The following is a 27,855-nucleotide window of genomic DNA, read 5'->3' as shown; positions in this document are numbered from 1 at the left end:
GCATGTGTGTTCCTTTACTATATTTATTCCTCGGTCTTTCTGTGAATTAGATACGGTTTCTGAATGATACTTTAAGGTTGTATAGCTTTTACTTGATTGCAATAAGTGTGGCACTGCCCTTCTCACACACTACACTACCTTGGTTCTTGGCTATTATTGCAGAATTTGAAGGACCCCCTCATCAGTCCATAGGGTATGTCTAGTACTGTGGACATCAAACAGCTCCGTGGCTCCTGGACTAAATAAAAGGCACAATACAAATGTGGATAAAGCCGCAGTAAACGATATCAGTAAAGTTTTATTTTTGTGTGGCCTCTGTTATAGGAGGGACGTGAGCCTGACTACTCAGAATACAAAGAATTTAAACTGACAGTAGAGAACATTGGATACCAAATGCTAATGAAGATGGGCTGGAAAGAAGGAGACGGATTAGGTTCTGACAGCCAAGGAATTAAGAACCCTGTTAACAAGTAAGTTTCTAAAGACGTTTTACTGTTTTAGAACTTCTGGTCACTTAGTAGTGAAACAAGAGCTTTAGATCTGTTGTCATTGATACTTCATGAGATATTGTTCTAATATGTATGTCCTCCAGAAGACGGCGATTCTCTGTTTTGGTTTTGTTTTTGTTTTTTTCCTTTTATGAGACTTGGTCTAGAGTTGCTGTTTTGCGATTCTATATTGCTGGCCCCTGCACTAAAGACAGAAATTTGCGAGATGGCACAAACCACAACCGATCATTGCTGCTTTTGGAAAGGTCGATTATTGTGAAGGCTCCTGCACTATAAGCAGGCACAGTAAATAAAGAGAGACACACAAGGACTATAGAACTTACCATATTATATACATACTTCATTGTTTTTTTTGAATTACTGTATATCAACATAATGTTAATAAATAGTGATGAGCAATCACTACCATGCAAAGGGTGCTCAGTACTCGTAATGAGTAGTGATGAGCAAGCATTACCATGCTCAGGTGCTCGATATTCATAAAGAGTAGTGCTGAGTGATCACTACCATGCTCAGGTGCTCGATATTCATAACGAGTAGTGGTGAGTGATCACTACCATGCTCAGGTTCTTGGTAGTCGTAACGAGTAGTGATGAGAGAGCACTACCATGCTCAGGTGCTCGATATTCATAACGAGTAGTGATGAGAGAGCACTACCAGGCTCAGGTGCTCGGTAGTCATAACGAGTAGTGATGAGCGAGCACTACCATGCTTAGGTGCTCGATATTCATAGCGAGTAGTGGTGAGTGATCACTACCAGGCTCAGGTGCTTGATATTCATAAGAAGTAGTGATGAGAGAGCACTACCATGCTCAGGTGCTCGGTAGTCGTAACGAGTAGTGATGAGAGAGCACTACCAGGCTCAGGTGCTCGATATTCATAACGAGTAGTGATGAGCAAGCACTACCATGCTTGGGTGCTCGGTAGTCATAACGAGCAGTGATGAACGAGCACTACCATGCTCAGGTGCTCGGTAGCCATGATGAGTAGTGATGCACGAGCACTACCATGCTCGGGGGCTCGGTACTCGTAAAGAGCAGTGATGAGCGAGCACTACCATACTTGTAATGAGCAGTTGGATACTCAGATGGGCACAGGTCAAGAGACCAAGTATAATGGAAATCAAAGGGGAACTTGAGCATTTCTCTGGAAAAGTTCCTGGAAAATTGCTCTAGTTTCCCGATGACTTCCATACTACTCGGGTACTCGATTGGCGCATATTTGAGCATCAACTGCTCATTACTACTACCGAGCAGGGTAGTGCTTGCTCAGCATTACTAGTTACAAGTACCGAGGATGTTAGTGCTCACTCATCACTACTTGTTAGGAGTACCGAGGATGTTAGTGCTCACTCATCACTACTCACACAAGAGAAAAATGGATCACGTGATAGGAAATGCATCATCAACAGAGGGCAGGCTTCATTCATCTGTTATAACAGGACAGGGGTCTCAAGCAAGCAGCCCAAGTGGACTGAATGCAAACCCGGAGGCTGTCATCTGCAGTCCAAGTGGCACTGAAACTTTTGATAAAACCTCGGGATATCAAGAAGTGGGCTGAAGGATTGTGCTGGAACCGCTTGTGTGTTTAAAGTACATTATGTTGGAGCAGATTTTTCTTTCCCGCATTGCTTGTGTTAGGTAAATATAGAGGAGGATTTCTTTTATTTAACCCCATCTTGACACTGCTGCAATGGCCACAATGTGTATACAAAACTTCAGCCTAAGTTATAGAACAGAAAGGTAAAAATAAGTGGTCACTCAATGTGAGCCTGTAAACCACCACCCACTATTCTAAAATAACCATGGATAAGCTGATTATAACAAAATTAATTAAAATACGAGATGAGGTGCAATAACAGGGAAAGGGCACAATGTGGCGTACCAGAGCAGCAGGGAGAAAAGTGCTAGGTAAAAAAGATCCATTCAGATGTCAACCAAACGTTTTAACCTAATCACGGGTTAAATATAATAGTGTTTAGTCCACAATGTGGCTAATATATAGGAATCCCAGTGATAGGAAGATAAATTGTAATGGCAACAGTGGAACAAAATGTAAACAACCTAAAGACACTTTTTCACCGCTGGCATGGCGCCAGGTCCCGACCAACGCACGTTTCGGCGATAGCCTTCGTCAGGGGGGCGTGGTGTGATTAGGTTAAAACATTTGGTTTACATCTGAATGGATCTTTTTTACCTAGCACTTTCTCCCTGCTGCTCTGGTACGCCACCTTATGCACTTACCCTGTTATTGCACCTCATCTTGTATTTTAATTAATTTTGTTATAATAAAGATGATCTTTCTTTATCGTTCCTATGTGAGACCCAGACATTGGGTGTATAGCTTCTGCCTCCGGAGGACACACAAAGTACTACACTAAAAAGTGTAGCTCCTCCCTCTGAGCATATACACCCCTTGGATAACCAAATCTAGCCAGTTCATTGCTTTGTGTTCAGGAGGCACACATCCACACATGCATTCTCATCTGATTTTTCATTTTGGAAAGTTTTTGAAGAAAAGCGGGTCCAAGCCTGGACTCCCGGCATGTCCCTTCTCACCCCACTGTGTCGGCGGTGTTGTTAAGGTTGATTCCAGGGCTGGAGCCTTACATGCCGCGCTCCTTCACCATCCCTCGGGCTCTGGCTTGAAGTGGGAGCCAGCACGGTTCTCCCTGCTTTGCAGGAGGCCGGTCTCCATCCGCAGCCCTTCAGGATCCTGCTGGACGGAGCACTCATCCCCAGGGACTTGAAACCCTGCGTCTCACAAGCTAAGTACTGAGACGTTTATGTTCGGGGGGTCCCTTGTATTTTATTGTTGGGGAGAGTGTGCTGTGTAACTGTTCTGACATTTCCGGCCGGTTCTCTGGTTGTCACCTGAGAACCGCGCCGATGGAGCCTGTGCGCCGGCCGCATCGCTTAAATTTAGGCCCCGGCTTCGCCTGAGGCCTAGTTTCGATTTCACTGCCCTTGCATGTCAGTCATGCAGAGGGACAGTGTGGCTCTGCCCAGCGGCCGTTCGGCACAGGGGAGGGACACTCCTCTCTGAGTAAATGTCCCCTCCCCTGTAAATCTCCTTGGCCCTCCAGATCCCGCTCTCAGAGTAGGTCCCGCCCCCTCTCCTCGCTCCGGCGCCATTTTATCAGCGTTCTCACAGCGATCGGCGCTGGCTGCAGCATCTCTGCTAATCTGTCTGGGGGTCCGGGCTGTGGGATCTGGAGGGCACACAACCTCCGGTTGTGGACCTGCTTATATACTCTCTGGGGGTCATCCTGGCTCAGAGCCCCCACTTCAGCAGCATGTCTCACACAAGGAGCAAGGCTGCAAGGCTGTACGCAATATGCACTGCATGTAAGCTCGTGCTGCCTGAACCGAGCACATATCCACATTGTGATGCCTGCTCTAACCTGACAATGCCTCAGCCTGGAATCGCACCCACAGTGGTCCCTCCGGCTGCTCCGGCTCCGGTGGCTGAACCCCCGGCTTGGGTAGAATCCTTCTCTAGGTCAATCTCCCAGTCTTTTGCCGACTCCATGGGACAGCTGTCCCGGACTTTGCTGAACATGCATCAGCCCCCTTCTCAGGGGGCCACTGCTGCTAGGGCTCTCTCAGCGGAGCTCACAGAGGATTCTTCATCTGGTCCCAGACCCCGTCCTCCTAAGAGGAGACGCAGGGCTCCCTCTCCTTCTTCGTCCCGCGGCTCTGATTCAAGAGCTGACTCGCAGGACGAGGAGGATGCCGTTACTGGGGGCTCGGAGGCTGCCTCAATGTGCCCCATTGATCTGTCCGAAAGTGACTCAGATGTTAGTGATTTGATTGCGTCCATTAATTCTGTACTGGACCTCAATCCGCCAGTATCAGAGGAGCAACCCTCTCTGGCAGAAAAGCACCAGTTTACCTTGCCTAAGAGGACAAGGAGTGTGTTCTTTAACCACTCCAGTTTTCAGGCCACTGTGACCAAGCCTAGGGCCTGTCCTGACAAACGCTTCCCAAAGCGTGGTTCTGATGACCGTTTTCCCTTTCCACCAGAGGTGGTCAAGGAGTGGGCTCATTCACCAAAGGTAGACCCTCCGGTGTCTAGACTCTCAGCCCGGACAGTTGTATCAGTGGCTGATGGCACCTCACTTAAGGATTCCACTGACCGCCAGGTTGACCTTCTGGCCAAATCTGTATATGAGGCGGCAGGGGCCTTGTTCTCCCCATCTTTTGCAGCAGTGTGGGCTCTAAAAGCCATCTCTGCTTCTCTAGAGGAGATGCATTCCCTCACCAGGGACTCTATGCCCGAAATGGTTGCCTTAACTTCCCAGGCTTCAGCCTTTTCATCCTATGCCATGTCTGCCATGCTGGAGGCTTCTCACCGCACTGCGGTGGCTTCGGCTAATTCCCTCGCTATCCACAGGATCTTGTGGCTTCGAGAGTGGAAGGCAGACGCTTCTTCAAAGAAGTACCTTGCTGGGCTCCCATTTGCTGGGTCCAGGCTGTTCGGTGAACAACTGGATGAAATTATTAAGGAAGCTACTGGCGGGAAGAGTACTTCCATGCCACAAACTAAAACCAGGAAACCTGTCCGGGGCAGGAACCAGTCGAGGTTTCGTTCCTTTCGTTCCTCCAACTGGTCGTCCTCTAAGCCCTCGGCCTCGTCCACTAACTCAGCCAAGGACCAAAAACCCAACTGGCGCACGAAGCCGCGTCCTCAGAAGACCGCAGGAGCTGCTGCCACTAAGGCAGCCTCCTCTTGACTATCTGGCCGCGCCAGCAACGTCCTTGGTCGGTGGCAGGCTCTCCCACTTTGGCGACGTGTGGTTTCAACACGTCTCCGATCAGTGGGTGCGGGATATCATCTCCCACGGCTACAGGATAGAATTCTCTTCCAGCCCGCCAAACAGATTTTTTCTGTCAACTCCCCCCTGCTCCAAGGCCGCCGCCTTCTCTCAGGCCGTGGCATCCTTGCAGGCCAACGGAGTAATTGTACCGGTTCCCGCCCGGGAAAGGTTCAGAGGTTTCTACTCAAATCTCTTCCTAGTCCCCAAAAAGGACGGTTCCTTCCGGCCCATCCTGGATCTCAAGCTTCTCAACAGGCATGTTCAGGTGCGGCACTTTCGCATGGAGTCTCTGCGATCAGTCATTGCTTCAATGACCCAAGGAGATTTCCTGGCATCCATCGACATCAGAGATGCCTATCTGCATGTGCCAATTGCAGTTTCACACCAGCGTTGGCTACGTTTTGCAATCGGAGAGGAACATTTCCAATTCATGGCTCTCCCCTTCGGGTTAGCCACGTCCCCTCGAGTATTCACCAAGGTCATGGCAGCAGTGGTTGCGGTTCTGCACCTCCAGGGGTTGGCAGTGATTCCTTACCTGGACGACCTTCTAGTCAAGGCTTCATCCAGTGCAGACTGTCAGCGGAGTGTCTCGCTCACTCTCGCCACTCTAGTCCAATTCGGGTGGCTTGTCAATCTGCCCAAATCCACTCTGACTTCGACCCAGAAGCTCTAGGTATGCAATTCGAGACTAGGGATGCAATTCGAGACTCTGCCGGCACTTGTGAAGCTGCCCTTAGTCAAACAGCAGTCCCTCCATCTGGCGGTGCGCTCTTTACTGAGGCCCCGCCGTCATTCCATCAGGCACCTAATGCAGGTGCTGGGTCAGATGGTGGCGTCAATGGAAGCGGTTCCCTTTGCCCAGTTCCATCTGCGTCCTCTGCAGCTGGACATTCTCCGCTGTTGGGACAATCGGACTTCCTCCTTGCACAGGTTAGTGGCTCTGTCGCCACAGACCAGGGGCTCCCTTCAGTGGTGGCTTCGGCCCCTCTCTCTGTCTCAGGGACGCTCCTTCCTGGCCCCGTCCTGGGTGATCCTCACCACGGATGCCAGTCTATCCGGCTGGAGAGCAGTATATCTCCACCACAGAGCGCAGGGCACTTGGACTCCATCCGAATCAGCCCTCTCGATCAATTTGCTGGAAATCACAGCTGTGCTTCTAGCTCTCTTAGCCTTTCACCACCTGTTGGCGGGCAAGCACATTCGAGTCCAGTCAGACAACGCGACAGCGGTTGCCTACATCAATCACCAAGGCGGGACACGCAGCCGCCTGGCAATGTTGGAGGTTCAACGCATCCTTCAGTGGACGGAGGACTCCAAGTCCACCATATCCGCAGTCCACATCGCAGGCGTGGAAAACTGGGAGGCAGATTATCTCAGCCGTCAAGCCGTGGACAGTGGCGAGTGGTCTCTGCATCCGGCAGTGTTTCGGTCAATCTGCCGCAAGTGGGGCACTCCGGAAGTGGATCTAATGGCATCCCAGCACAACAACAAGGTTCCGGTTTACGTGGCTCGCTCCCACGATCCTCAGGCCTTTGCAGCGGACACTCTGGTTCAAGATTGGTACCAGTTTCGTCTGTCCTACGTGTTTCCCCCTCTAGCTCTCTTGCCCAGAGTCCTGCGCAAGATCAGAATGGAGGGCCGTCGGGTCATCCTCATTGCTCCGGACTGGCCCAGGCGAGCTTGGTACCCAGACCTGCTCCATCTGTCCGTAGAGGTGCCGTGGCATCTCCCGGACCGTCCAGACCTTCTCTCACAAGGTCCGTTTTTCCGCCAGAATTCTGCGGCTCTCAGATTGACGGCGTGGCTCTTGAGTCCTGGATCTTGACTGCTTCTGGTATTCCTCCTGAAGTCATTTCCACTATGACTCGGGCTCGGAAGTCTTCCTCGGCCAAAATCTATCACAGGACCTGGAGAATTCTCCTGTCCTGGTGTCGCTCTTATGGCCATGCTCCTTGGCCTTTTTCCTTGGCGACCCTCCTGTCCTTTCTACAGTCCGGTCTGCAGCTAGGACTATCCCTCAATTCACTCAAGGGACAGGTCTCGGCTCTGTCAGTGTTGTTCCAGCGGCGTATCGCCCGGCTTGCTCAGGTGCGCACCTTCATGCAGGGCGCGTCTCACATCATTCCGCCTTACCGGCGGCCCTTGGATCCCTGGGACCTCAATCTGGTCCTCACGGCCTTGCAGAAACCCCCTTTGAGCCTCTTAGGGAGGTTTCTTTGTCTCGTCTTTCACAGAAAGTGGTCTTTCTAGTGGCCATAACTTCCCTCAGGAGAATCTCTGATTTGGCTGCGCTCTCTTCGGAGTCACCTTTTTTGGTTTTTCATCAAGACAAGGTGGTTCTCCGTCCGACTCCGGACTTTCTCCCTAAGGTGGTTTCGCCTTTCCACCTTAACCAGGACATTTCCCTGCCTTCCTTTTGTCCGGCTCCTGTTCATCGCTTTGAAAAAGCATTGCATACTCTGGATCTGGTGCGGGCGCTCCGGATCTATGTGTCTCGCACCGCTGTTCTTAGGCGGTGCACCTCTCTTTTTGTGCTAACCACAGGTTGGCGTAAGGGCCTCTCGGCTTCTAAGCCAACCTTGGCTCGTTGGATTAGGTCGGCCATTTCCGATACCTACCAGTGTACTCAGGTGCCTCCCCCGCCGGGGATCAAGGCACACTCGACCAGAGCTGTCGGTGCCTCTTGGGCTTTCAGGCACCAGGCTACGGCTCAGCAGGTCTGTCAGGCTGCCACTTGGACTAGTCTGCATACCTTTTCCAAGCACTACCAAGTGCATGCTCATGCTTTGGCAGATGCGAGCTTGGGCAGACGCATCCTTCTTCAGGCGGCTGTCGCCCATTTGTGAAGTTAGGTTTCGCCTACTTCTCAGTTTTCTGTTTATTCCCACCCATGGACTGCTTTGAGACGTCCCAATGTCTGGGTCTCCCATAGGAACGATAAAGAAAAAGAGAATTTTGTTTACTTACCGTAAATTCTTTTTCTTATAGTTCCGTATTGGGAGACCCAGCACCCTCCCTGTTGGCAGTTTCTTGTTCCGCGTGTTATCACCGGCTGTTGTTGTAGACAGAGGCTCCGGTTGTTCCGGTTCTTGCTCTATATCTACTTGTGGGTGGCTATTCTCCTTCAGCTTTTGCACTAAACTGGCTAGATCTGGTTATCCAGGGGGTGTATATGCTCAGAGGGAGGAGCTACACTTTTTAGTGTAGTACTTTGTGTGTCCTCCGGAGGCAGAAGCTATACACCCAATGTCTAGGTCTCCCAATACGGAACTATAAGAAAAAGAATTTACGGTAAGTAAACAAAATTCTCTTTATTTTATGATTTTGTTTCTGATTCTTTTTTGTATAATGGCCACAATGTGTTTTGGCACCAATTTCGGCTGTTTAACACCTTTATACATCTCTAACATTAGTGATGGCAGTATTTAGATGGTCATTTGAGGAAGAGAGCTCCCTTCTTTAAAGGGGTATTCCTGTTGCCAAGATCCTATCTTAATATGTAGTAGGTGTAGTAGTAATAATAATAATAATAATAATATTCGCAAATACCTCCAATTAGAAATGTAGTATAGCTGTTTTGATCTAGCCATGTCTCTACTCACGTGCAGGGCATTGCAGCTTGGGTATCCATGATTATGGACTACTAACAACTAACTATTTGAGATGTTGTAACCATGGATACCTGCTGCAATGCCCTGCACATGAGGTAAGTGACATAGCTAATCAGGAGAACTATACTACATTTCTAATTGGAGGTATTTGCTAATATTATTATTACACATTTGAATAGGATCTTGGAGATATAGATACCCTTTTAAGTCTATTGGCACTGTGCAATGGCAACTCAGTTATGTATTTGCCTGTGGGTCAGCCAGCTATGGGGTTCTATAAGGCGAAATATCAGTGTAAAGCTGACAGATTTGATATCATGCAATACTTCTGTACTACAGGATATTAGATCAGCGATCAAACCAGCAAAAGGTAAAGTCCCTTATAGGGACTAAGTAAAAAGGGGAAAGTATTTTTAAAAATAAAAAACAAAATATGAAAAAAAAATAAATGGAAAAATAAATTCTAGCAACACATATATCTAATAAAAACCAGGCGCATAGAAGCCTACAATTATTATTTTTAGAGCACCATTAACTCCATGGTGCTGTACATGAGAAGGGGTTACATACAGAATACATAAAGTTACAATAGACCCTTGTGGGCTTACATTCTATTGGATAATTTGGAGAAGGCAGGGTCATTGGAGACTAGGTAAGCTTTCAAGTGTACCAGATGATCTGATGTTTTGAGGCAGCGAATTCCAGAGGACAAGGGATACTTGGGCTTCCGTTACTGCACAACAGATAGGCACAAAGGTTAAGTGTCCCATAAAGGTGCCTAGTGGAAGGTCAGAAAAAACAGTCTCCACATAGGTTTTGTAGCTGTTTTATTATAAACGATACCTCTTCTTGCCACTAGAAGGCAGTGTAGAATAACATCACAAATATGTCAGTGGCCCAAATCTAAGAAAAATAGCATAATTTGTGCCCAAATTAGTGCATTCACTTTAACTGCACCACTCCATATTTATCAGATATCGCACTTTAATCAGCGCTATTTTATAAGCAGAGTAGCACACTTTCCAGTGTTGTGAGCACTAGACCAATGTGCCAGATATCTCATGATATAGAATTTTTTTCAAAAACTTATTTCAATACAGTACTTGTTAAGACCGCTATGAAGTATCTAGAATATGCAACCTGTTTTGGACTTTTATATAGAATAGAAATCCTAAAAATGTTGTACTTTAAGGCCCTGTGCGCACTGGAAAACGGAATTTTCTTAAGAAAATGCCGCAGGGTCTGAAAGATTACCGCACCCGCAGTAAAAAACCGCGGCAATCCGCACCCGAAAACCGCATGGTTTGTTGCGGTTTTACCGCAGTATTGTTCGCGGTCTTGCCGCATGTGGGTTGGTACATGTGCTTTAATGCATTCAATGCAATAAAGCACATTTTAAAAAACAAAAAGTAATTTCCTTCTGAGATAGTAGACAGATAAATAGACAGAAGAATAGATAGAAGGATAGATAGAGGGATAGAGTCCCTGTGAGCACACGCTGCATTTCTCCCGAGCGGTAATGTGGTGTTCACATTACCGGCCGTGGGAAATTACCTGTAATTACCTCTCTGCAGTCTGTCTCGTTGTGAGGCTGCATTCAGCAGTGCGTCAGTCGCGGCTGGATGCAAGCATCGCAGGACGTGGATTACGCCGGAGCTCTGTGTTTCAGGGGAGTTAATAAGCGGGTGAACCCAGGGGCTTTTTTGTGTTTTATTTAAAATAAAGGATTTTTCGGTGTGTGTTTTTTCACTTTACTTACGGGTTAATCATGTAAGCTGTCTCATAGACACTGCCATGATCAAGCCTGGACTTAGTGGTGGCGATCCGCCGCCATTAACTCCTTTATATTACCATGATTGCCACCTCATCGCGGCGACAGGAAGAGTCGGGGACACTCCGGGACTGCCGCATAATGGATGCAACAGTCCCGGGGCAGCTGCGGGCTGATATTCTCGGCTGCGGGGGGGGGAGGGGCTTTAACCCTGCCCCTCGTCCTCCCCAGCCTGAGAATACCGGGCCACCGCTGTGTGCTTACCTCGGCTGTACGGTAAAAATATGGCGGAGCCCACGTTTTTTTTTTTATATATATATGTCCGTTTCTATGTGTCTGTGAGTGTGATCTGTGTGTATTCTATGTCTGTTATGTGTGTGTGTGTTTACTCTGCTTCGCTTCCTCTTCCTGTCATAATGACATCACTTCCCTGCAAACCGCAGGGCAGCGATGAGCATTACCGCAGGTAAACCGCGAAATACCGGAGGGAATAATGCAGGAAAACGCAATGAACCGCACAGAATTTGCTGCCTACGTTATTCCCTGCGGGATTTCACAATTACATTGCAGTCAATGGAGTGAAATCCCGCATTGACGTGCGGAAAAGAATTGACATGCAATTGTTTTTGCTTCGGGAATCTGTCAAAATCCGCATAGTGCGCACAGCATTTTTTTTTTCCCATGGGTTTTGCTGGTGAATCACTGCAGAGATGTTATGAACATAACATGCAGCGAAACATGCAGCAAAACCGCAGGAAATCCGCGGCAAAAAACGGCAAGTGCGCAGCCTTAGCCAAAAATGTTAACCATGCCGCTTTATTTTGTGATTTGTGGGTTTTGGCACAGGTACTACAAATGATGTAATGGTTCCAGACGAGTTTTCAGTCTTGACATTTTGTAACTGTAATTCGGCAGAAATCATAGATACTTTTCATTACAAAATGTATAACAACCCTGTGGATTCATAGGCCATCACTGTTATTTCTCAGGAAAGTATTCCCATATTTATGATCTATGAACCCTCACTTATCCTTAATATTGCAGGGGATCAACAGTAGTTGACGGGGCAGGATTTGGCATTGATCGTCCGGCAGAGTTATCGAAAAGTGATGATGAATTTGAAGCTTTTCGGAAAAGAATGATGCTGGCATACCGCTTCCGGCCGAATCCACTGGTAGGTTGCAGTTGTGTGTTATTGATATTGCAAATACCAGGCTTTACTACAATCTCCTGATTACAACTTTAGAAAATAATAAATCGAAGTTGAACAGTGGCAAGAAATTATCGGGAAACCCACAGTGGTCAGTGGAACGCCTGCTGTTCATGTGCATGCATGTCTGGACTATCCTTTATGTAACTGCTGTAAAACACATTAGATCTGTTGTCTGAGATTGGAATGTTTCTGGAATGAATGGGGGTGATTGAACTGGTCAACGCTATGTACTTTCTTTACAAAAATAAGTCCCCTTACGTATATATATCTTTGGAGAATCTGCCCACTACAAAGCCCCAAATGTTGGCAGTGGTCAGGATCCACATGGCCAGAAAATGTATTGCCCAAAATGGTTTAGTTCCTGTCGACACTACCAGAGTTAAATGACCATGTAAATTGGCTTCTATCTGAGTGTAAGAGTATTTACATACGGAATGGAGAGGCTCCAAAAAGCTTAACTGTTTATGAGCTACATGATTAGATATTAGGGATGATCGAATACCTCAAATATTCGGTTTTGCGAATATTTTCCGAATAGGTCGCCGCTATGCGAATATTCGATGTGCAATGTAAGTCTATGGGAAGCCTGAATAGTTGTTGTTCGGGTTTCTCATAGACTTGCATTGCGCATCGAATATTTGCATAGTGGCGATCTATTCAGAAAATATTCGCAAAACCGAATATTTGAGGTATTCAGTCATCCCTATTAGATATGTTTGGCACTAATTAACCCCTTCACGACCGGCCGATTTTTCGCTTTCCATTTTTTTTCGCCATTCTTTTTCTGAGAGACGTAACTTTTTTATTTTTCAGTCAATATGGTCATGTGAGGGCTCATTTTTTGCGGAACGAGCTGTACTTTTAAATGCAACCATAAGTTTTACCATATAGTATACTGGAAAACGGCAAAAAAATTCCAAGTGCAGAAAAATTGCAAAAAATGTGCGATTGCACTATTGATTTTGAGATTTTATTCACTGTGTTCACTGTATGGTAAAACTGATGTGTGGGTGTGATTCCTCAGGTCAGTGCGAGTTCGTAGACACCAAACATGTATAGGTTTACTTTTATATAAGGGGTTAAAAAAATAAAAATCGTAAGTTTGTCTGAAAAAAGTGGCGCACGTTTTACGCCATATTCCGTGACCCGTAGCGTTCTCATTTTTCGGGATCTATGGCTCAGTGATGGCTTATTTTTTGTCTCGAGCTGACGTTTTTAACGGTACCATTTTTGCGCAGATGCTACGTTTTGATCGCCTCTTATTGCATTTTGCGCAAAAGTTGTGGCGACAAAAAAACGTCGTTTTGGCGTTTGGAATTTTTTTGCCGCTACGCCGTATACTGATCAGATTCATTGTTTATTTTGATAGATCGGGCGTTTCTGAATGCGGTGATGCCAAATGTGTGTATTTTTTATTTTTTTAACCCTTTCATTTTCAATGGGGCGAATGGGGGGTGATTTGAACTTTTAGGTTTTTTTTTTTAAATTTTTTAAAACTTTTTTTATTTTTTTTTATTTTACTAGTCCCCCTAGGGGGCTATTGCGATCAGCAATCCGATCGCTCGTATCTGCTGATCACAGCTACACAGCTGTAAACAGCAGATACGCTCACTTTCTTTTTCACTGGGCCGCGGGCACAGTGAAAGTGAAAGCAATTCATATGTAGTACAGGAGTCATTACATGACCCTGTGCTACCATGACAACTACCAGAAGTCACGTGATCGCGTCACGTGACTTCCGGTATCGGGCGGTAAGTAAAAGTTTACCGCGATTGCGCTTATAATGGCGCTGTCACATATTGACAGCGCCATTTAAGGGGTTAAACGGCACGAGTAGATAACGATTCTGCTCGTGCCTAGCAGGCACACATCTCAGCTGTGAAAATCAGCTGAGATGTGCGCCGATCGCGGCAAGCTACAGCTGGCAGACCGCGGGCAGTAACGTTATGACCGCTAGGACATATTACTGCCCGCGGTCGTTAAGGGGTTAAGTTAACTAGAGACAGGATACTTTTTGAGAGAGTAGAAAGGGTGAAACTTAAAGGTTAATATAAACTGTATGGAGGGAAATCATTCTTCATCTATTCTTTCTGACCATATCTTGCTGCATAAAATGGCAGACAGTCTGCAAAAAAATTAAGGAGTAATAAATAATCCTATGTAAAACGGTAGAAATTCTTTTAGTGTAACAAACTATTAAAAAGATTTGTACATAAATTAATGGTAAGGACACAAGAAAAGGGAGGGACCAACACTGGGAACAAAATCATGTTAGTGTGTAGGCAAGTGTCCAGTTATCCAATCAAATAGCACAACAACTAAGGCTACTTTCACACTTGCATTAGTCGCAATCCGCCGCGTTGGAAAACCGCGCAATCCGTTAACGGCTTGCGCTGTTTCCCATAGACTAATGTGTGTTTGTTACATCCGCTGCATGACGGATCAGTCGTGAAACGACTGACCGTCGGGCAGCAGGAACACAGCATGTAGCATTTTCTTTGTCGCTCCATTGGGAGACCCAGACAATTGGGTGTATAGGCTATGCCTCCGGAGGCCGCACAAAGTATTACACTAAAAGTGTAAAGCCCCTCCCCTTCTGCCTATACACCCCCCGTGCTCCCACGGGCTCCTCAGTTTTTATGCTTTGTGCGAAGGAGGCAGACATGCACGCACAGCTCCACAGATTGGTCAGCAGCAGCTGCTGACTATGTCGGATGGAAGAAAAGTGGGCCCATATAGGGCCCCCAGCATGCTCCCTTCTCACCCCACTCTTGTCGGCGGTGTTGTTAAGGTTGAGGTATCCATTGCGGGTACGGAGGCTGGAGCCCACATGCTGTTTTCCTTCCCCATCCCCCTTAGGGCTCTGGGTGAAGTGGGATCCTATCGGTCTCCAGGCACTGAGACTGTGCTTCATCCACAACTCCTGTGGAGCCTGCTGGATAGGAGCCGGGTATCGTTCAGGGACATGGCCCTGCTACTTGGAGGTACTCTGTGTCCCCGTGGGGACCGCGCACAGCAACACTCCAGCATTGCTGGGTGTGCTAGTGCACCGGGGATCGCGGCGCTGACCGGGTTAAATGTGCCATTACACACTCAGCGTCGCTGAGTGTGTTTGTGTATGGGGACTACCGCGCTGACCGCCGCTGCCATGGTTAACACTGCGGCGCGGCTGGGACTTGTAGTGCGCCGGGGACTTCCGCGCCGGCCGCGCTTATACGGCGGCCGCGCTTATTACTCGAGTCCCCGGCTTTTGCGGCCTAGTCTTTTTTCCTCCCACCCCCAGCCCTGACAGGCAGGGGAAGGGCGGGACGCTGTACAGGACGAGCAGCAATGAGGGCTGGAGCATGCTTTGCATACTCCACCCCCCTCACTGTGCACAGTGGGGCCCCAGTTCCCGCACTTTCTGGGTCACGCCCACGGCTCCCTCCTCTCCTCAGGACGCCGGCAGCCATTCCTGTCAGCTCCTCGGACGCTGCAGAGGGGGACAAATTCTGGGAGACCCAGGCAGGAACTCTGGTGGCCTCACAACCGCTTTAAGCGGGTGGTAAGCAGCACCTGTGGTGCTAGCCCCATTGTGCAGAAGTGTAATTATAAATTATATGTTTATGGTATATACTTTACACTGTATGGTGCACAGTTGATTTCTGGCTATATACCCTATTGTGTTGCTCAGGGAAGACAATAGCATGGCGCCCACAAAAGGCAGGGGTGCCAAAACACAGGCTTATTATGCTGCCTGCGCCGCATGTACGACGCCGCTACCGGCAGGTTCCACTGACCCTCATTGTGTGCACTGCTCGGCCCCTGCGGCACTTACTCAGCCGGAGCCTCTGCTAAGAGGGGCCCAGGGGGAGCCACCTGCTGACACTGTCCAGGTGACGGGGACGGAGTTTGCAGTCTTTACGGATAAACTCTCTGAGACTATGGCTAAGATACTAGAAGCCTTGCAGTCCAGACCGGTATCTCAGCACAGGGACTCTGTTGAATCATTGTTCCCTGGCCCCCCTCAGTTGGACCAACAATGTCCCCCCGGGGTGTCTCATAGATCCCAGGCTGAGGGCTCTGACACAGACCCCAGCCCCAGACCGACTAAGCGAGCTCGCTGGGAAATTCCCTCGACATCATCATATTGTTCAGGGTCTCAGCGGGGGGAATCTCGGGTTGATGACGCGGAGACAGCTGATCAGGATTCTGATCCTGAGGCCGCTCTCAATCTTGATACTCCAGACGGGGACGCCATAGTGAACGATCTCATTGCGTCCATCAATCAAATGTTGAATATTTCTCCCTCAGCTCCTCCGGTGGAGGAGTCAGCTTCTCAGCAGGAGAAATTCCGTTTCAGGTTTCCCAAGCGTACACCGAGTATGTTTCTGGACCACTCTGATTTCAGAGAGGCAGTCCAGAATCACCATGATTGTCCAGATAAGCGTTTTTCTAAGCGCCTTAAGGATACACGTTATCCCTTTCCCCCTGACGTGGTCAAAGGTTGGACTCAGTGTCCCAAGGTGGATCCTCCAATCTCCAGACTGGCGGCTAGAGCCATACTTGCAGTGGAAGATGGGGCTTCACTCAAAGATGCCACTGACAGGCAGATGGAGCTCTGGTTGAAATCCATCTATGAAGCTATCGGCGCTTCTTTTGCCCCAGCATTCGCAGCCGTATGGGCGCTACAAGCTATCTCAGCAGGTCAAGCGCAAATTGACGCAGCCACATGCACGTCCGCGCCGCAGGTGGCGTCCATAACCTCTCAGACGTCGGCATTTGCGTCTTACGCTATTAATGCTGTCCTGGACTCTGCGAGCCGTACGGCGGTTGCATCCGCCAATTCGGTGGTACTCCGCAGGGCCTTGTGGCTACGGGAATGGAAGGCAGATTCTGCTTCCAAAAAGCGCTTAACCAGTTTGCCAATTTCTGGCGACCGATTGTTTGGCGAGCGTTTGGATGAAATCATCAAACAATCCAAGGGAAAGGATACATCCTTACCCCAGCCCAAACCGAACATACCCCAACAGAGGAGGGGGTAGTCGAGGTTTCGGTCCTTTCGGGGCGCGGGCAGGTCCCAATTCTCCTCGTCCAAAAGGCCTCAGAAAGATCAAAGGAACTCTGATTCATGGCGGTCTAAGTCACGTCCTAAAAAGACCACCGGAGGTGCCGCTACCAAAGCGGCTTCCTCATGACTTTCGGCCTCCTCAATCCGCATCCTCGGTCGGTGGCAGGCTCTCCCGCTTTTGCGACACCTGGCTGCCACGGGTAAAAGACCGTTGGGTGAGAGACATTCTGTCTCACGGTTACAAGATAGAGTTCACCTCTCGTCCCCCGACTCGATTCTTCAGGTCATCCCCGCCTCCCGAGCGAGCCGAGGCTCTTATGCAGGCGCTGGGCACTCTGAAGGCAGAAGGAGTGGTGGTCCCTGTGCCCCTTCAGCAACAGGGTCACGGTTTTTACTCCAACCTGTTTGTGGTCCCAAAGAAGGACGGGTCTTTCCGTCCTGTCCTGGACCTGAAACTGCTCAACAAACACGTAAAGACCAGGCGGTTCCGGATGGAATCCCTCCGCTCCGTCATCGCCTCAATGTCCCAAGGAGATTTCCTTGCATCGATCGATATCAAAGATGCTTATCTCCACGTACCGATTGCTCCAGAGCACCAGCGCTTCTTGCGCTTCGCCATAGGAGACGAACACCTGCAGTTCGTGGCACTGCCGTTCGGCCTGGCAACAGCCCCACGGGTTTTCACCAAGGTTATGGCTACTGTAGTAGCGGTCCTCCACTCTCAGGGTCACTCGGTGATCCCTTACTTGGACGATCTGCTGATCAAGGCACCCTCTCAAGAGGCATGCCAGCACAGCCTCACCGCTACTCTGGAGACTCTCCAGAGTTTCGGGTGGATCATCAATTTTCCAAAGTCAAATCTGACACCGGCCCAATCGCTGACATATCTTGGCATGGAGTTTCATACCCTCTCAGCGATAGTGAAGCTTCCGCTGAACAAGCAGCGTTCACTATAGACGGGAGTGCAATCTCTCCTTCAGGGTCAGTCACACCCCTTGAGGCGCCTCATGCACTTCCTGGGGAAGATGGTGGCAGCAATGGAGGCAGTCCCTTTTGCGCAGTTTCACCTGCGTCCTCTTCAATGGGACATCCTACGCAAATGGGACAGGAAACCGACGTCCCTCGACAGGAACGTCTCCCTCTCTCAGGCAACCAAAGCTTCCCTTCGGTGGTGGCTTCTTCCCACTTCATTATCGAAGGGGAAATCCTTCCTACCCCCATCCTGGGCGGTGGTCACGACGGACGCGAGTCTGTCAGGGTGGGGAGCAGTTTTTCTCCACCACAGGGCTCAGGGTACGTGGACTCAGCAAGAGTCCTCGCTTCAGATCAATGTTCTGGAGATAAGGGCAGTGTATCTGGCCCTAAAAGCGTTCCAGCAGTGGCTGGAAGGCAAGCAGATCCGAATTCAGTCGGACAACTCCACAGCGGTGGCTTACATCAACCACCAAGGCGGCACACGCAGTCGGCAAGCCTTCCAGGAAGTCCGGCGGATTTTGATGTGGGTGGAAGCCACGGCCTCCACCATCTCTGCAGTTCACATCCCAGGCGTGGAAAACTGGGAAGCAGATTATCTCAGTCGCCAGGGCATGGACGCAGGGGAATGGTCCCTTCACCCGGACGTGTTTCAGGAGATCTGTTGCCACTGGGGGGTGCCGGACGTCGACCTCATGGCGTCCCGGCACAACAACAAGGTACCGACGTTCATGGCACGGTTTCAAGATCCCAGAGCTATGGCGGCAGACGCCTTAGTTCAGGATTGGTCGCAGTTTCAGCTCCCTTATGTGTTTCCTCCGCTGGCGCTGTTGCCCAGAGTGTTACGCAAGATCAGGGCCGACTGCCGCCGCGTCATCCTCGTCGCTCCAGACTGGCCGAGGAGGTCGTGGTACCCGGATTTGTGGCATCTCACGGTCGGCCAACCGTGGGCACTACCAGACCGACCAGACTTGCTGTCTCAAGGGCCGTTTTTCCATCTGAATTCTGCGGCCCTCAACCTGACTGTGTGGCCATTGAGTCCTGGATCCTAGCGTCTTCAGGATTATCTCAAGAGGTCATTGCCACTATGAGACAGGCTAGGAAACCAACGTCCGCCAAGATCTACCACAGGACGTGGAAAATTTTCCTGTCGTGGTGCTCTGCTCAGGGTTTTTCTCCCTGGCCTTTTGCCTTGCCCACTTTTCTGTCCTTCCTTCAATCTGGACTGGAAAAGGGTTTGTCGCTCGGCTCCCTTAAGGGACAAGTCTCAGCACTCTCTGTGTTTTTCCAGAAGCGCCTAGCCAGACTTCCACAGGTACGCACGTTCCTGCAGGGGGTTTGTCACATCGTTCCTCCTTACAAGCGGCCGTTAGAACCCTGGGATCTGAACAGGGTGCTGATGGTTCTTCAGAAACCACCATTCGAGCCAATGAGGGATATTTCTCTCTCACGCCTTTCGCAGAAAGTGGTTTTCCTAGTAGCAGTCACTTCTCTTCGGAGAGTGTGGCCCCTTTCCTGGTGTTTCACCAGGACAAGGTGGTTCTGCGTCCGGTTCCGGAATTTCTCCCTAAGGTGGTATCCCCCTTTCATCTCAATCAGGATATCTCCTTACCCTCTTTTTGTCCTCATCCAGTTCACCAATGTGAAAAGGATTTGCACTTGTTAGATCTGGTGAGAGCACTCAGACTCTACATTTCTCGTACGGCGCCCCTGCGCCGCTCGGAGGCACTCTTTGTCCTTGTCGCTGGCCAGCGTAAAGGGTCACAGGCTTCCAAATCAACCCTGGCTCGGTGGATCAAGGAGCCAATTCTCGAAGCTTGCCGTTCTGCTGGGCTTCCGGTTCCCTCAGGGCTGAAGGCCCATTCTACCAGAGCCGTGGGCGCGTCCTGGGCTTTGAGGCACCAGGCTACGGCTCAGAAGGTGTGTCAGGCGGCTACCTGGTCGAGCCTGCACACTTTCACGAAACACTATCAGGTGCATACCTATGCTTCGGCGGATGCCAGCCTAGGTAGACGAGTCCTTCAGGCGGCGGTTGCCCACCTGTAGGAAGGGGCCGTTTTACGGCTCTATTACGAGGTATTATTTTACCCACCCAGGGACTGCTTTTGGACGTCCCAATTGTCTGGGTCTCCCAATGGAGCGACAAAGAAGAAGGGAATTTTGTTTACTTACCGTAAATTCCTTTTCTTCTAGCTCCAATTGGGAGACCCAGCACCCGCCCCTGTTTTTTTGTGTACACATGTTCTTCATGTTGAATGGTTTCAGTTCTCCGATATTCCTTCGGATTGAATTTACTTTAAACCAGTTTATAATTTTTTTTCCTCCTTCTTGCTTTTGCACCAAAACTGAGGAGCCCGTGGGAGCACGGGGGGTGTATAGGCAGAAGGGGAGGGGCTTTACACTTTTAGTGTAATACTTTGTGCGGCCTCCGGAGGCATAGCCTATACACCCAATTGTCTGGGTCTCCCAATTGGAGCTAGAAGAAAAGGAATTTACGGTAAGTAAACAAAATTCCCTTCTTTTGAGCGGCGGAAACCTTTTTTTTTTTCACTGAGCATGCTCAGCTCTTATGTTTAATCATTGAAATCAATGTTTCTCTCTCGGCAGAAAAACGATCGGCTGGCTTTTGTGAGTGATCAGCCGGCTTTTGTGAACAATCAGCCGGCCGCCGGGTGATCAGCTGATCGTTCACAATAGCCTGCCGCCGGTAAAACAGTAAAAAAAAAAACCACACAAAAAAAACCCAACAGATCGTTGTTTTGCAGCATCAGTCACATCAGTTGTGCCACTATATGCAACACATCTGTTGCATCAGTCACACAACTGATTGTGACGGATGCAAAACAACGCAAGTGTGAAAGTAGCCTTACATAGTCAAAAGTACAAAATGAATCGCCTGTAATAATGTGGTATAGCCACAAGATGGCACTAAAGCATATTGGAAGTCAAAATTATATTAAGTGTTGAAAATAGCGTGAATGGAAAATCCCATACACATGAAAATTTTATATATATATATATATGTATACACTGTGTGCAGCATTATTAGGCAAGTTGTATTTTAGAGGATTTTTTTTATTATTGATCAACAACTACTGTATGTTGTCAAGCAACGCAAAAGACTCATAAATATTAAAGCTTAATATTTTTGGAAGTTGGAGTGTTTTTTTAGATTTGGCTATCTTAGGCTGCTTTCACACATCCGTCTTGAGCTGTGCGGCTCAATCCGGCTGTGCAAGCTATGCAACGGATGCGGTGAAAACACCGCATCCTTTGCATAAGTTTTTCCCATGCGGCCCGTCCGTTTTTTGCCGCTTGCGGCATGCTACTGAGCATGCGCAGTGGCAAAAACCGCATGCGGTGGCCGGATGCGGTTTTTGCCGCACCGCGCCGCATCCGGCCACCATAGGTATGCATTGAAAAATGCGCCGCATCGGTCGAATGCGGCGCGATGCGGTTTTTTTTGCCGCCCGAAAAAACGTGCCGGGCAACGTTCCATCCGGCCGCCGCATCGGCTAAATCTGCCGCATGCGACAAAAACCGGACCGAACGCGAGCCCATGCGGCACAATGCGGCACTAATTAAAGTCTATGCAGAAAAAACGCAACCGGCAGCAAAAAAAAAAAAAAACGGTTGCGATTTTCCTGCAAAGTGCCGTATTGTGCCGCATTGCAGAAACCGGAGGTGTGAAAGCAGCCTTAGGAGGATATCTACTTGAGCAGGTAACTATTACTGTGCAGAATTATTAGGCAACTTAATAAAAACCAAATATATTCCCATCTCACTTGTTTATTTTCACTAGGTAAACCAATATAACTGCACAACATTTCGAAATAAACATTTCTGGCATGCAAAAATAAAATCTCAAAAAATGAGTGACCAATATAGCCACCTTTCTTTATGATGACACTCAGCAGCCTACATCCATAGAGTCTGTCAGTTGCTTGATCTGTTTCCGATCAACATTGCATGCAGCAGCCACCACAGCCTCCCAGACACTGTTCCGAGAGGTGTACTGTTTTCCCTGTCTGTAGATCTCACATTTTATGAGGGACCACAGGATCTCTATGGGGTTCAGATCAGGTGAACAAGGGGACCATGTCATTATTTTTTCATCTTTTAGACCTTTACTGGCCAGCCACGCTGTGGAGAAGTTGGCTGCATGTGATGGAGCATTGTCCTGCATGAAAATCATGTTTTAATTGAACGATACCGACGACTTCTTGTACCACTGCTTGAAGTTGTCTTGCAGAAACTGGCAGTAGCTCTGGGAGCTGAGCTTCACTCCATCCTCTACCCAAAAAGGTCCCACAAGTTCATCTTTGATGATACCAGCCCATACCAGTACCCCACCTCCACCTTGCTGGCATCTGAGTTGGAGAGGAGCTCTCTGCCCTTTATTGATCCAGCCTCTGGCCCATCCATCTGGCCCATCAAGAGTCACTCACATTTCATCAGTCCATAAAACCTTTGAAAAATCAGTCTTAAGATATTTCTTGGCCCAGTCTTGACATTTTATCTTATGTTTCTTGTTCAAAGGTGGTCGTTTTTCAGCCTTCCTTACCTTGGCCATGTCCCTGAGTATGGCATACCTTGTGCTTTTTGATACTCCAGTAACGTTGCAGCTCTAAAATATGGCCAAACTGGTGGAAAATAGCAGCTTGGCAGCTTCACACTTGATTTTCCTCAATTCATGGACAGTTATTTTGCGCTTTTTTTGCCCAACACGCTTCTTGCGACCCTGTTGGCTATTTGCCATGAAACGCTTGATTGTTCGGTGATCACGCTTCAAAAGTTTGGCAATTTCAAGACTGCTGCTTCCCTCTGCAAGACATCTCACAATTTTGGACTTTTCAGAGCCCGTCAAATCTCTCTTCTGACCCATTTTGCCAAAGGAAACGAAGTTGCCTAATAATTAAGCACGCCTTATATAGGGTGTTGATGTCATTACACCACACCCCTCCTCATTACAGAGATGCACATCACCTGATTTACTTAATTGGTAGTTGGCTCTCAAGCCTATACAGCTTGAAGTAGGACAACATGTATAAAAATTATCGTGATCAAAATACTCATTTGCCTAATAATTCTGCACACAGTGTATATGTATGTATGTGTGTGTATACTGTATATGTGTATATATAATCTCAAACAATGTATAAAACATGCAGCCAGCTCACTATAAAGGAGTTCCTCTTATTGCAACAGTCGGTGTTCACCTTGTATTCTGCAGGGATCCAGGCAGGGATTGTGCCCAAACAAATAGAAAATTTGGAGAGATGGTATCCAGCAAAAGGATGAATTTTCACCAAATAATTGAAATCTTTTTCTTTATTAATCCATTTAAAATGTTATGACAAATATGTGAGGAACTCCAAACAAACCATATGCAATCCAGCAATGGACTACATGTTTCAGCACTATGCGCCTTCTTCACGGTCCCACTTAAACTGAGCTCTCACACTGACAATATATCCCCCTAGTGTGGAAGATATTCAAATGACCCTTAATTAAAAGCAGTGAAAAAACCTAATTAAAAACATAAGAGTACATGGTTACAACTCAGTTCAAGAGATATTGCTGGATAAACCTATATTGAACATGATTTACACATACACGTCTTCACATATTTGTTATTTCATTTTAAATGGACTGATAAAGAAGATTTTTTTTTTTAATTACTTGGTGAAAATTCATTCTTTCGCTGGATCCCATCTCTCAAAAAAAATAAACTAAAAAAATAAATTGATAGATAAAAGGGCTGGGGGAGCAAGAAAGCAATTGAAAAGGTACAAAACAGACAAAGTAGTAAAAATTAAATGAGCATTTCGCATGAGTAGCTGTGTCTCTGTATAGGTCAGTGCACCCCAATGCACGTTTCACAGGTACTTTTTCAGGGGGAACCCTTGTGTGGCCAGGTTGTGTCAGAAGGATGTATATATACAGATATAGGAGGTGTAGCCAATACCCAGCTGATCACCGCATGTGGCAGCTGAAGAGTCACCTCTGGCAATCCCGGTCGCAACGCAGGTGAGGAAAACACTTCCTGTGACCTTAGAGACCTGCGCTGCCTCATGTGGATGCCTTAGAAAACGCCAGCATACGGGACCCAAAGTGCACACGCTCCATACATCGGCCATCATAGAGCTGGGCGCTGTGTGAAAAGGCCTCAAGTATAACTAAAGATGAAAAAACAGTGGTGAACAAGACAAAAGGGGGATAAATGAATAAGATTAGAAAGTTGAGGAAAGAGTGAAAACAAAGTGAGTGAATGCATAATGAATGATAGGAAAAATTGGCACAAATCATACGTGAGCCACATAAGAAATGTGATGTTATAAATGACTGATGAATCTGTGCAGAGCAGATCAAACAAACCAGGGTGAAATAAAATGACACTACATATACAGAAACAGTGCACATATGTATTTACATCAAAACTAGTACCAACCACGGGAAGGCTTGTACATGGGTGAATACAGCAAAACCACAATATGCCATATTGCACGTGGATTATAATCCAATACAAAACTATTAAAATATTCATATGTGAAAAAAGAGTGAAAAGGGGAAAAACCCCTCAAAACATCCAGAAAGTGCAAGAATTTTGTTTTATCACCGTACTGGCTCTCCCTGGAGGGCCTGCACAAATCATACAGTGAAGCAAACCTGTGCGTTGTGGTCATTGTTTCACGGACGAAACATCCGAGCACCTGCAATTGTTGGCAGATCATACTAAAGCTTGATCAGGTAACGAGCAGTGCAGCGCATGTTCACCCATCACTAATTAAGAGGTATGCAACCTCTTAATGAATCTGAACCGTCTGATGCTAACAGTTGTGAAAAATGCTGATCTTGATGAATTGGGTCTCTGTGTTTGTAAGCCAATCAGAGCCAGCTTCGTACTCTCTTTGAAAGTGGGCAGAGCCTTGCGTTTAACCCTTTTATTTTCCTTCAGATCAGTGGGGCTCTCTGAGACTCCCTCCAATCAGTCAAGCATCTAACGAGCAGTGCACAGCTCAGTAGTCAGGAGCACCTGCATGTCTATTGAATCTGTTTCTTTCTACCAAATCCGCTCCTGCCTCCTGAGGCTACTTTCACACTTGCGTTGAACGGCATCCGTTGCATTGCGTTGTGTGACGGATGCAATGGATGCGTTGCATATAATGACGCAACAGATGCAACGGATCGTACAAAACAACGGAAAGCTTTTTTTTATTTTATTTTTTTTCTTCTTTACAGTTTTACCGGCAGCAGACTATTGTGAACGATCAGCTGATCACCCGGCGGCCGGGCGCTCAGTTGATCGCTCTCAATCGCCGCCGCCGGGCGCTCAGCTGAGCGCTCACATGCCGGCGGTCGGGCGCTCAGCTGAACGTTCGGCCACCGAAAAACAAAATAAAGTTTCTGTGATTTAAAAAAAAAAAAAAAAAAAAAGAGCATGTGCAGTGAAAAATAAAGGTTTCCGCCGCTCAAAAAAAAGTTACATGCTGCGTTCCTTCCGCCCGACGCAGCGTCAAAATAACGACGCTGCGTCGTCCAGCGGATGCAACGCAGACACTTGCGTTTACAGTGCGTCGTCCATACAAGTCTATGGAGAATAGCGCAGTGCGTTAACTGACTGCGCTATTCTCCATAGTGACGGACTGCGCTGAACGCAAGTGTAACAGTACCCTGAGCTGCACAGTTTGTGGCAGTCTTTTTGCAAAAGTTTAGTTACTTTTTAATGCTGCTTGCTAACTTTATTTAATTTTCTGTTTGTAGAATAACCCAAGACGCCCCTACTACTAGTGGGTTGATGACCTCCGTTCACGCTGTGAGAATGTCTTGCAAGAGCAATTTGATTCATCAGATATATAAAATACGTTCATGTTGTCTCCGATGGCAATCACTTATTTGTCGCGCCGTATACAACCATCATCAATTTGGCTTGTAACTTGCACCCACTTTTACCTTAGTTTATCGTTTATGGAAGGCTCCTAAGTGAAAACCTATATTTAATAAATTTGTTTGTCATTCCATGTGTCTTCATTTTATGCTGTGTCTGAAGTATATGTAGATTGATATTGTAGAGGACCTCTCACTAATTTTTATTATGTTGAGCTTGCTACACAATCTAAGGCCTCTTTCACACGTCAGTATTTTGCATCAGTGTTTCGTCAGTGTCTCATCAGTGTTTGGATGCCAAAGCCAGGAATGAAACTTACTGAGAAGAACTATAAGGCTGGGGCCACACGGGCACTACTGCGATCCACTTGCATGACACTCGGCTCGTGCTGGCAGTACAGCAGAGCCGAGTGTCATGCCTGTGTCCTTGCAACTGAGGTCCGTTCGTGCGAGCAGACCTCAGCTGCGGGGGGCGGGCCGGCACTCAGGAGGGGAGGGAGGGATTTCTCTCCCTCTCTACTGTGTAGCCGGCTATTGCCATTCTCGCACTGCACCAGCAGTACACCGGTGTACCGCGAGTGCAGTGCGATTTTTCTCTCGCCCCATTCACTTGAATGGGTGCGAGAGAAAGAGACTCAGCTTACAATCGCAGCATGCTGCGATTGTTTTCTCAGTCCGATTAGGGCTGAGAAAATAATCGCCCATGTGTAATGACACACAGGCTAGAATTGGTCCGAGGGGAATGCGATGTTTTATCGCACTCCACTCGCACTGTTTTTCTCGCCGTGTGGCTTAGCCCTAATTGAAAGACTGACAACTGTTCTGTGTTTTGAAGACACTCCTGGTTTTGGCATCCAAATACTGATGACGCACTGATGAAACACTGACGTGTGAAACAGGCCTAATAGGTATAAGCGGTCAAAGTATTTTGCACTAAAACAGACGATTTTTTAAGTCCATTTGAGCATTACCAGAGATTTCACTGGAATTATATACTTCTCTTTCCTGACTATTTATAAACAGGCAGCAACACATTGGGGAAAGGAGCACATCCCAACTCCCTCATCCTTTAACGCATGCATTACTGGTCATGAAAGCAGTTTTGTGCCATGCAGAATAGATCCAGTATGACAGTGGTATACACAATCAGCAAGACTACTGTATAATTGGGGGGAAATAAACCTCTGGATGCTCAACCTGGATGGCAGGCTACTCCTCCTTTCATATCCTCATGTTCTTTTGACATTCTATTTCATATGACAAAAGAAATACAGATGTATTTAGTTCTACCAGCTCACAATTATGTGTCCCCAAAAAATAAGCTATTCACACTAAAATGGTTTGTTCATTCTCACCACCCAGTCTGAGATCTGGTGTGGAGAAATACTTATGCATGCTGGGTGGAACAGTTGCCAAGGCCACTGTCCGGCAAGTATTATGCATGCTACGTATTCTATGTTTAGTGCTATTTTTTCCAGCACCCATGACAGCACCCTTACATTCGTGGTGCTGTCATGGGTTCAGAAAAAACACATTACCGGTAAGTAATTACGTATTTTTAAAGGGTTTATCCCATCAGGATTTACTTTAGTAAATTGGTTTTCCCTCCTTTAAAGGTTTTTCTGTATGGGTCCAGGGTAGAGTATTAACAATAAATAAAATATAGATTAAAAATAAATGCTGTACTCTCCTCTGCCAGTCTTGGGCACCCTGAGACTGCTGCAGCCTTCATATTCTGTTTGAGTCTGCTTCTTTCACTTACTACAAATATCCAAAAAACTGATCCGCACATCCAACAAATGTGAACAGGTGCTAGCCGAAAAAACATAGTAACTATAAAATGCATACAGCTGCACGCTGAAAAGCCAAAAATGTACAAGGGAAAATATGGCACTGCATTACTGCAAAAGAGATATTTAGTTTATGTATTGGCCAATGCATGTAAGCCCGGAAACCAACTTTTGTAGTCCAAATAGTGGCATTTTGTCCAGACACTGATGTTTTTAACCTAGATAGTGGCATT

The 27,855-nt window shown here is 47.5% G+C and overlaps 1 protein-coding gene across 2 annotated transcripts in view; it reads left to right on the top strand.

The window, feature by feature from the left end:
• Positions 1 to 25,964, top strand: part of SUGP1 (SURP and G-patch domain containing 1) — a 99,591-nt gene extending 73,627 nt beyond the window's left edge. For both annotated transcript variants that reach the window (XM_075315392.1, XM_075315385.1), the window contains exons 12-14: positions 325 to 470; positions 11,755 to 11,884; positions 25,710 to 25,964. In XM_075315392.1, coding sequence (XP_075171507.1) covers positions 325 to 470; positions 11,755 to 11,884; positions 25,710 to 25,736 — 303 coding nt within the window. In that variant the 3' untranslated portion in view covers positions 25,737 to 25,964. The remainder of the gene's footprint in view (positions 1 to 324; positions 471 to 11,754; positions 11,885 to 25,709) is intronic.
• Positions 25,965 to 27,855: the final 1,891 nt, after the last annotated feature.

The sequence above is a fragment of the Anomaloglossus baeobatrachus genome, chromosome 1 (genome assembly GCF_048569485.1).
Source record: "Anomaloglossus baeobatrachus isolate aAnoBae1 chromosome 1, aAnoBae1.hap1, whole genome shotgun sequence".
Classification (NCBI taxonomy): Eukaryota; Metazoa; Chordata; class Amphibia; order Anura; family Aromobatidae; genus Anomaloglossus; species Anomaloglossus baeobatrachus.
Note: the sequence above shows the minus strand (reverse complement) of the source record. Positions and strands in the feature narration are given on the sequence as shown.